The sequence below is a fragment of the Apium graveolens genome, chromosome 2 (assembly GCF_009905375.1).
Source record: "Apium graveolens cultivar Ventura chromosome 2, ASM990537v1, whole genome shotgun sequence".
Lineage (NCBI taxonomy): Eukaryota > Viridiplantae > Streptophyta > Magnoliopsida > Apiales > Apiaceae > Apium > Apium graveolens.
The window spans coordinates 156838161-156848993 of record NC_133648.1 but is presented as its reverse complement, the minus strand read 5'-3'; the positions used below and the strand labels follow the sequence as shown (position 1 = coordinate 156848993).

The 10833-nt window shown below is 34.3% G+C and overlaps 1 protein-coding gene across 4 annotated transcripts; it reads left to right on the top strand.

Moving 5' to 3' along the window:
- Positions 1-3335: 3335 nt before the first annotated feature.
- On the top strand, positions 3336-10605 carry LOC141707940 (poly(A)-specific ribonuclease PARN). 4 transcript variants are annotated; one of them, XM_074511392.1, is made up of 7 exons: positions 3336-3842; positions 4795-4925; positions 5995-6323; positions 7206-7319; positions 8351-8477; positions 8579-8849; positions 9634-10605. In XM_074511392.1, the coding sequence occupies exons 1-7, from the start codon at positions 3472-3474 to the stop codon at positions 10463-10465; spliced, it is 2175 nt and encodes a 724-aa protein (XP_074367493.1). In that variant the 5' UTR covers positions 3336-3471; the 3' UTR covers positions 10466-10605. The 4 variants fall into 4 exon arrangements, with proteins under 4 accessions (XP_074367493.1, XP_074367494.1, XP_074367496.1 ...); XM_074511393.1 differs by lacking the exon at positions 3336-3842 and adding an exon at positions 4069-4688; XM_074511395.1 differs by lacking the exons at positions 3336-3842; positions 4795-4925 and adding exons at positions 5444-5655; positions 5744-5879.
- Positions 10606-10833: the final 228 nt, after the last annotated feature.

Genomic DNA, 10833 nt, shown 5'->3' with positions numbered 1-10833 from the left:
ATTGGTGACTCGGATGAAAAAGAGACAGAAGCTTTCCTCTATTCTCCCCTGTTTTTCCATCTCCCTTTAAGCACTGTTCTTATTTGTAGCATTTTTTTCCTATTAAATATAATAAAAATCTTTAAATGAGCGCAATTATAATAACTAAAGATTATAAATAATATTTTCCAATATTGTATTTTTTTTAATATATTTTAAGTAATGAAAGGTGCCAAGTTAAAATATTACACCATAAATTTGAAATTACTTATAATTGAAATTCATACACGTTGATTTGACAAAATTATTTTTTATGACTTTTAGGTCACTTAAGACAATTTATAGAATCATGTCCTCCCCTACGCACCCCACATATATTGCACTACCGGTTGTTGGTATTTGGAATTGTCTTTGGGGTCGATATTTCGATGCCACTTTTAAATCTTTCTGCTTTTTTCCTTCCCCTTTTTTCCAACTTTGGAGGATCCAATATTGGATCTTGTTGGTAGTCATCTTCATGATACGCCTTATTCGGTCTCTCATTATATCGTTCTTCCGGAAAAGCGTTCACCAAGTATGTCTTCTCTCTCTATCACAACCATCAAGTAATTATATAGTGGAATGGAACAACTAGCAGTAGCAGCTACATTTTGAAAGGATTTGCACAATGCACCATACCTTAATGGTTGTGAAGCACCGTATTATCCAACATTGAAGCCGTATACGAAAGATGTCCTCCAATTTTGTTACCGTTTGTTGTCCACCAAGGCATGATAAGACTTTGTGGTATTTTTACAAATTGTTTCTTGTCAAGGTACCAGATGATGTGTTTGCAAATCATCCCAAAATGTTCAAAATTTTTACAAACACATTCAATCCTTCTATCCTTGAATACCAACAACTGATATATTCGTCCATAATTTTCTGGCATGGACGACTTATCGACCAAATACACTTTAGACAAATAAATTTTACCCGTATTAGCATGATTCACGACATAGGTCGCGCTCTTCATAAGTTAGTTTTGAAAATGCTTGAACTTTTCTTTCGTGTAGATCTCGGACGCATGAATTTCCACGGATGAGTGCAATTTTAGTTTCCTTTCAAATTGTTCGGTGTCGTAGTCGGCTTTAACCTCCTTGAGATATTGTGTCTCCAGAATATTTTGTGAGTTTTCAATGAATTCTTTCAAGCCGGTAGATGCTTGCACATATTCATTGAAGAAAGAATTGGTGGACTCGCTTCTTGAGGTAGTGGTCATTCCAGCGGCAAAGAATTATTTCGTGTAAGCACCGATCCATTGACTTTTAATAGTATACATGATATTTAACCAAACATGATCTTGAAGGTCGTAGTTGTCGCCAAATTCCTCCCACCTTCAAATTCCGTTGGTGTCAACGAATTCTACACACATGCATTAAATTCCTTTTTGAATTCTGGAATGTTTGAGTACAAAGAAGATAATTTTTCGGGGAACTTACTACTTATATTCCATGTACAATATGTATTTTTTGTGTGTGGTATTGTCATAATCTCGGCAATGGCATTTCCCAAAGTTATATCTTGATCGGTAATGATTATTTTTGGCGGAATGTTGTCAACCGCTTCCAATCATATCCTCAAAATCCATTTATATGATGCCTCCATTTCATCCCTTACGAGTGCAAATCCAAACAATATATTTTGATAATGGTGATTTACGCCCGTAATAGGTATGAAATGCATACAATACCTATTAGTCTGGTAAGTTGAGTCAAACATAATCACATCACCAAAGTTCTTGTATGTGTTAATGGACCGAGGATCAACCCACACCAAACCACTTACACGACTCTCATCATCCATACCCACTCGATAAAAGAATGTCCCAGAAGTATTTGCTTGTAGTTCTAGCAATCCACACTCTGCATCACCCGAATCAAACACTCGATGTCGAATATCACGTAAGTAAAACCCAGATTTTTAACATCGCCCCTTGCCTCGCCAAGAAATTTCATTACATTTAGCGTGCTCGATCCCCGATTTGTTAAACTACTCAATAAACATTCAGGTTAGGGGATCTATATTGTGTGATCTTTGGAAAAATCGTACTTTTTCCGCCAATTCCAGACTATGATTGTGATTCAAGTTGACCGAACTAACTTCCCATTTGTCTATCTTCACTATATGAACAACACATGTTCGAGCTTCACAATTCGTTCGTGGAATGACCTTTCGAATTCGCTTTCCCCTACAAAATTCGGACGGTATTGTTTCTAACCTTCCACCCTTGCGACAAATGAACATTCGTGAAAATGGTTCATTAGTTTTCGAATGCTTATGAGTATTCCTAATTATAACCTCAAATCCCACCCTTCTACCATAATTTCGATACAAATCTCCCGCCTCTTCTAATGTGTCAAAAAACATGTTAACTCAAGGAACAATATCGTTCATATTCGTAAACCCATGACTTTCGTTCCCATCATTTTTGTGAACATCGACATTAATATCATCATTTTCTTCAACCATTACATCTGCTTCTTTATCATTACCATTATCCAAATTATCCATATAAACATTATTTTTTTTGTTTCACATACATTATCTATATGAGCATTATTTTTTGTTTCACAAACATTATCCGTATATTCATCACTATCAATCTTAACTATTTTTTCATCAAAATTTATTTTACAACGAGTAACCGGATATTTCTAACGGACGTATAATAATCATAGTTATCATTATCATTACGTGTAGGAGAATTGCAAAATAAAAATGAAGCCATAATAAATTATTAATTATATTAATTTATTGATATATTAATAATTTATTAATTTTTGATATATATATTTTTAACTTACATAAAAAATATATACGGAAAATGTTATTGATTATCGTAATGCAATGGATGTCGAAAATGTTGTTAATTATCCCAATAAAAATAAAGTAATTGCATGATTGTCGGATTAAAAACAAATAATTAATATTGTTATGAGAAATGAGAAAGAAGATGAAGTTGAAGATGATATTATTGAGTTGGAGCTGGTCTCTGATGTTCTTAAGATAACAATGAGATTACATAATTTTCTCTTACAATATGTTATACAAAATAAAAATAAATCCATTTCAAAAAATAAGCAAATTTCTAGAATCTTATTTTAAGAGTATATTTTAGATGCTTCAAAAAAAAAGAGAGCATATTTTAGAATAAATATATGATTTTGATATAAAGTAGAATTATTAATTTATATATTATATATGATTTATATATTTTAATAAAAAATAATTATCTCATAAATTTAACGAATTAATAATTTATCGAGATTACGTAAAATAAATTAATTTATGGAGTATTACTTTGCGGAGGTTTTATCCCAAAAATGAAAACCTACGCCGGGGGAGCGGAGACTTGGGTGTTTGGAGACATTAAATTGGAATCGGGGGAGAGTAATTTGTGAAAATGGCCTGTACTGTACGTGACTGAACAGACAGAAAGAGAGTTGGGGGATGATGAAGAATCAAATATGGACGTTGAGACCCCTCTCCCAAACCCTAACCCTAATTCACCGAACCTTCTCTTCATTATCAGCTTCTACTTGCAGCAGCAGCAGCAGCTGTGGTATTAAAAATGTGACCAAATCAAACTTTGATTCCACGCTTGTGGACCTCCGCCAACACATCCGTGCCGCTGATTTTGTAGCAATTGATCTTGAGATGACCGGAATCACCAGCGCCCCCTGGAGAGAATCATTCGAGTTCGACCGTTTCGATATCCGGTATCTTAAAGTGAAAGACTCGGCGGAGAAGTTTGCTGTTGTGCAGCTTGGTGTTTGTCCTTTTAGATGGGACTCTTCCATCTCCTCCTTCGTTGCACATCCGTTAGTCATCCCCCCCCCCTCCTCTAACCACTTAATTATTACTTGTTATACGTGTTTTCATATGCACTTTCCAATTGTTCAACAATGTATATACTAGTTATTTTACTCTTCTTTTAATACATACATTTAGCTATTGACAGTCGATTTTGGTCTAAGTAGTAGTACACTTTAAGTGATTAGTCCTAGTAATGTCATTTTAGGATTGGCCTGTTTCTTGTGTGTACGGATTCATACTAAATTTGTCTCTGGATGATTAAAAATAGCCCTTATAAATTTTCTTTCTACTCGTTTTCCCTTTATCTTGTTGTTTCTAGTTTCTTAGCTAGTTAACTTTTTCCCTTTGCCTTAGGTGAATGGATAATTCTTTTTTAAAACTCAATTGTCTTGTTCAACTCCTTAGGTGATAACCTAGCTCTACAAATAATTGAATCACAATAATTTGCACTGTGAAAATAATTTTAAAAGTGGTGTCACACACTTATTTACATATCGAATAGAGTAAAATAGCACCTGTTTTGTCAATTTTATCTCAAGTATTTGATTCGTTGCTGCCTTCTGTGGTTAGTACACTACCACAATTTGTGGTTATCCTGTGTTTATGAGGGTAGGAATTTATGTTCAAGCTATCTTGTCGGTGTAACTTATCCTGTGTTTATGGGTGTAGCATATTAAGTTCAAGCTATTTGTCAGTGTAACTTATCCTGTGTTTATGAATGTAGTATTCTAAGTTCATTACTATGTTACCCGGACTCGGGTATGAGTGTCGGACACGGGTTCGTATCCAAGTGTCGGACTCGGCAATATTCTGAAAAATTTATCCTAGTTGATGAGTGTAGCATTCTAAGTGTAAGCTATCTTGTCAGTGTAACTTATCCTTGTTGATGAGTGTAGCATTCTAAGTGTAAGCTATCTTTTCAGTGTAACTTACATTGTCCCTGAAATCCATGAACAGGCACAACTTTTATGTTTTTCCACGTCAAGAGCTTCCAGTAAGTGGTCCGTCTTATGAATTCATGTGCCAGACAGCGTCACTTGATTTCTTGGCAAAGTACCAGTTTGATTTTAATACTTGTATAAATGAAGGTAGCTCAGTTTCCCTTTCAAGTAATTTTGGGTTTGGACTGTAGTATGTAGTTTAGCACACAAGCTAATCAAGCCGCTATATTCTACTGTTGTCATGCTTTAGCTAAACTCATAGGTTTGGGTCTCACAGAAGATTTAAGAGAATTAAGATATACCATAATAAGGATAATATTGCTTTTATTCACTTTTGTATACCTAAATACAGTCCCTCTGAGTTTAAGTTCTGCTAATATACTTGTATTTATATGTTCATGCGTATATATCTCAGCTGCTATAGGCTTCATATGCTATATCATTTTTGCACGGGAGAAAATATTAGCTTTTATCTTATACAACGAATCAATGTACTGGGTTCACACTCTGTATTCCGGGCAGTCCCAAATAATATGCAGCTATGTGCAAAATTTCAATCTCAGGCCTTTAACTCAATTTTTATACAAAATCATTGTTAAGTGAAATTTTGTTTTGCAGCTTCGAAGGTATGAGACTTGTGGGGTGTGCTATGCATCTTAATTTTTTAATGAAGGCGGTCTTGCAGAGAATTGAGCCCCTAAATAATATTAAACTTTTAAGCAATAATAGACACATTTGTATAAGAATTAAGTAGAGTAGCTACTGGACTTTTCATCGCCATCTCTCCTCTACAGGATGTAGTGGGTTTATAACAAGCGAGCTTGTGTGATATTATAATCTTCTAAACGAAAGCAGTGTGACAGAAAAATGGACCTAGGTAAGATAATAGACATATTTACATAAGAATCATATAAAGTGCCTATTAGCCACAGTGGAGTTACCTTCTCTCTCTCTTCCCTTTACAGGTGATTGTCAGTTCAAAACAAATGAACTTTTATGACTTTCTTCTTTTTTATGAAGGCTCACCAACAGAGAAATAAGCCACTTAAAATTGGAGGCCATGTGTAGCACACGGGGACCTAGGGTTGGCAGGGCATGAAAGTATATTTTACGTAGGCCCAGAAACATAGAAAACAGTTATAGCTCATTGCATTTAGGTTATTTAGTGTGCTTGTTATTCTGTGTTCTGACCTTTTGCAATTTCAATTGATCCCAGGAATATCATATTTGTCCAGAGGGCAAGAAGAAGAAGCACAGAGATTGTTTACTAGTTTGTATGATTATGAGTTCCTAGAGTCACATTCTAGTTCCAATGATATGAAAGAGAAGGGAATATTTAGGATGGCTGATGTTCTTTTTACTGAGAGAATGAAGAGCAAAATCAGTGAATGGAAAAATGAACTATTGCAAGTTAAAAATGGGGACCATGAAAGTCAGGGTAGCACAAAGGAATCTGTTAAACAGTTTGAAACTATTTTTTACATGATGCGTCCAGCAGTCAAGCTGCATGGTTTTACTTCCCGCCAACTCAGGTTGATTCAATTGGTAATGTTTTTAACTGAACGTGGTTTAGCAGAAGAAGTATTTTTTCTTGTTTTCTTCTTTCTTTATTGCATATTTCCATGCATATTTGTACAGTAATTTGCATCTTGGAACTTACATTTACATAGCTGTCATTTCTCTCAGTGATGACGAGTTCAAAAACCTCCTAATTAATAGTTAATTATTTGATGACTTTTTAAGATTTCAGTTGTACTGACTGCCTACGAGTTCATAAAGAAATATAAATGGAATATACTTTAATAAAGTTAGCCACTATTTCACACCCTGGTTAAGGTTTATATATAATCCGTTTAATGGTCCATTTTTAAAATCGATTAAGCGGTTTACCGCTTAAGCGCTAGAAGGTCACCTCCCCGCTTAGTTCCAATTTGCGCTTTTTACAACACTGTTTGGAAGTAAAGGTTGTACCTTTTACCAGGATCTGTAAAATGTTTTCTTGTTTTATCTAGTTCACCACTTCCTTTCCTAGTTGGCGGAAATGATTTATGTGTTCTAACTGGTGGGCAGACAACTCCCATTATGTGAAAACTTGAAAAGTGTAGTGCCGAACGTTATAGGGTTTTCTCTAGTTGAGAGTAAACAGAGTGATACCAAGTGTAACCTTAATATTAGACACTGTACATAGGAATCAACTTGCCGAGGTTTCTAACGTTTTCAGCCCTTCAGTTCTGTTTGGTGGGTGCTAATGTATTAGTGATCCAAGTAATATCTAAGCAGTTCCATACTTCTTTCTTCTTGTTTATTTCTCCTTGTTTTTATTCCTCGATGATTCATAATAGAATTTGGACTAAAATTTTTTTTTCCTTTAATGCTTGTGCCTTATGGTTTCTTATGATTGCTGACATTAGTATTGCAAGTGTGCAGGTAACTAAGAATCATTTCAAAGACCTTGCTTACATTTGTGTTGGTGGCGAAGGCACTAGTTTGCAACAATTACTTGTCTATACGGACTCTATAAATGACAAGGATTTGCTGATGGTATGATGCATTTGCAAAATTTAATTGAGTTTTTTGATGACTTGTTATGTTTATAATTTCAATCATCTAGGGTGTGAGGAGGGTGGGATGTATGCAGCATTATCCCTACTTTAGTGAGTAGAGAATCCACCCCATGACCCCCGACCTGTTGGATGAATGAGAGAAATGAACAAATGACCATTGATCATGAATTGGGCACCTAACCACTGGGCCAACTCAACTTCTCACAGAACGCTATCTCTTCCAAAACATTAAAATAGAGCAACTTTTTGTGTTTGAATAAACAATCCTACTTATATTACAATTAGAGCTGGCAATTCGTTCGTTTCGTGTACTTTCGTGTCGTGTACTTTCATGTTTCGTGTCATGAATGTCTAACCCAAACCCGAACCATTAAGGATGCGTTTCGTTTCGTATTCGTGTACGTTTCGTGTAATGTAAAATTGATGATAAAAATAAAGATAAATAAAATATATATTTAAATATTAAGTTTTTATTAGTCAAGTCTCAATTTAATAAGTCATAAAGACTTAAGTGTATTCAATTCTTATGAAATGTAAATTTGTATCTTTTTTATGTACATATTATATGTAAAATATTATTGTAAGATATATGTATTCATATAATTTTGATAAATTTATTTAAATATTTATTTATTTCGTGTACTTTCGTATCGTGTCGTGTACCTAAGTGTAAACCCAAAATCAACACTAAATTCATCCGTGTACTTTCGTGTTCGTGTACCAAAAATGTCAAACCAAACCCATTATTTTCGTGTCGTTTTCGTGTCGTATTATCGTGTCGTGTACGAAATTGCCGGCTCTAATTACAATAACCTCAGATATAAACTTATTACCGTTTTACTAGTCCACAGATATGCAAGTAACCATTTGTTTAGGGGTAAATGGTAAAACCAGCTATATGTGTATTTGTTGATGTTTCAAACGCAACTATTTTGTGTGGAAGAAAGGGAGTATTGTCTTGGAGAAAGTATTAATATTCAATCTTTTTTTGCTGTTTACAAAATGCAGACAGAGGTAAAAGGTTCCCTTCATAAAGATACAGAGCTGAAGATTAAAAATGCTGTTGGATTGCGTCACGTGATTGATCTTCTTTCTTCGGAAAAGAAGTTAATTGTTGGTCATAATTGTTTTCTTGGTACAAACTAGCTCTTGCAAGATGTTATTAAGAGATTTTTTTAAATCTCATGAAGATAATAGTTCATCTGCACACTACTTACGCATTTTTGCATGATACAGATTTAGCACATTTGTACAGCAAATTTATAGCTCCTCTTCCTTCCACTGGTGAAGACTATATTTCTTCCATTGCCAAGTACTTCCCTCACATAATTGACACAAAACTACTCTTGAATAATAATGATGTATTTCAAGTTATGAAGCGGAAGAGAAGTACATCACTAGCCAAAGCATTTGCTTTTTTATGCCCAGAAATTGTGTCAGGTGTCAAAAACCATAGATCAGCATATAAGCCTTGCATTAAAGTGCAGGTCCAAGTAGATGATACGAGGTTTACTTTCTTGTGAATTTACTATTTCTGTGTTTTTTCGTAGTTTTGTTTGCTTTTGTGCATTTGCTACTGCAAGCTGTATTTTTTTGTACTTCCGATTGGTCTTGTTCTTTCTTTTCCAATTGGTTTCACTGTCATTGGGTTTTGCGTACCCATTATTTAACTGGAAAAAAGTTTGAGTCCTGTTTGGTCACATTTTATTGTTAGCCAATGGGGTGCTCGGACAATTTTTCAACTTAATTTTACTAACTTATAACCCGTGCCCTGGGCTCCTTTGAATATATATAATTTTTCTTTTTATATTATAATAATAATTAATAATAATAATAATAATAATAATAATAGTAATAATGTTGTTTAAATAGTGGCATGTTAATTTATTCCTAATCAATTTATGTTTAATCAGTTGTTCGTTTTACTAAATTAACAAAGTCTTTTTGACATCTTAATTTATTCCTAATTTTATGTACCCACGGAGTGCATCTTAGATGTCCATAGTTGTCATATATATATATACCATTAAACCTTGATAAATTCACCTTTGGGACCAAAGAATTTTATTCAATTTTTCAGATTATTCTTTTATTTAATAATACACTGTCCCTTTCTGTTTGACCAGAAAAGTTATTCATTTCATGAGATTATTCATTTCATGAGATTATTCATTTATCGAGGTTGTACTGTATTTAAACTGCTATAAACCTTTATTCTGAATTTAGTAAGCTTTCCGATTTTTAGTTTTGGGTATGATTGCTTGGTACTAAGAATGAAATTCTATCACCAGGTCGTCTAATTGGAACTCTGGGGCCAAGCACGAAGCCGGATATGATGCGTTTATGACTGGTTGTGTTTTTGCTCAGGCATGCAGTCATCTAGGTATAAATTTTGAATCCCGAATATCCTATCCAAGTTTAGCTCTGGAAGAGAAGCTTCAAGGTTGCATAAATACCCTTTATCTTAGTTGGATCAATGGAGACATTATTGATCTTAAGACTGGTATACGGACACTGGAGTCTCCAGATTCCGGTGACCACAAATACCGCAACTCAAAGATTTTATTTTCAAATATTGTCTTGCTGTGGGGATTCCCGTCTAAGCTGAAGGCTGCAGAAATAAAAGAATGTATATTAAAAGTATTTGGGCAAAGTTCAGTTACATCCATTTACCATTTGGATGAAACTGCGGTGTTTGTTCTGTTCAGCAAGGCTGAACTCGTGTCAGATTTTTTAGATTTGAAGACTTCCTTAGAAAAAAACAATGACCCAATCTCAGTTTTGCATCCACTTTCAAAGATTTTGGATGGTGGATGTACTTGTGCTGCTAATTATGAAGTTTATAAAGAAATTTGCGGGTCTCCTTTTTCGGAAATGTTATTTACTGATCAAGCTGCGGCAATTGGTATTAAATGGAAGACCAAGATGTTCGTACCTAAACCAGAAGAATCGCACCAAGAAACTTTAGTTCCAGAAGGCGGACAAACTACAGGTTCTAATTCTCCAAGTCCGAAAGAGTTTGAAAAACTAGTTAGTGTGCTTGATGGTTTATCGAGCCGCCGCATTGCAGGCAATGGACTTGAAGATTCCCTGCATTGTTTCCAGGCTCATACTGGTAGTTAAGTTGCACATCATTTTGTTAGTTTGTCTTTTCCCAATTGTAGCAGCCTGTAAACCAATTTTTCAGCGACTCGTTTACTTGTGAAAGAGAAGAGCTTTAAATTTCTTTTTTTGTTATTAGAAATATTATCTGAATTTTTGTACATTGAGGCAGTGTACAACGTTAGAATCCTTATGATTATTCTCAATTCTTCAACTTGTATGGATATTTATGCAGATTTGACGAACAGTGATGCATTATTGTGAGCATCATAGATTTTTGTGAGTTGATTGTGCCTTGTGAAGTGCTAGTACTGGTTCATAAACCTTAAATATGCTGATAAATATAATTCCAACATACTATAAATATAAATCACCAGATAAAAATATAT

Excerpts from the sequence above, each read along its gene's own strand:
- LOC141707940 (XM_074511392.1), top strand. The coding sequence starts at position 3,472 with ATGATGAAGAATCAAATATGGACGTTGAGACCCCTCTCCCAAACCCTA. Across the intron at positions 3,843-4,794 it reads TCCTCCTTCGTTGCACATCC|GCACAACTTTTATGTTTTTC; the intron begins GTTAGTCATCCC and ends ATCCATGAACAG. Across the intron at positions 4,926-5,994 it reads TAATACTTGTATAAATGAAG|GAATATCATATTTGTCCAGA; the intron begins GTAGCTCAGTTT and ends AATTGATCCCAG.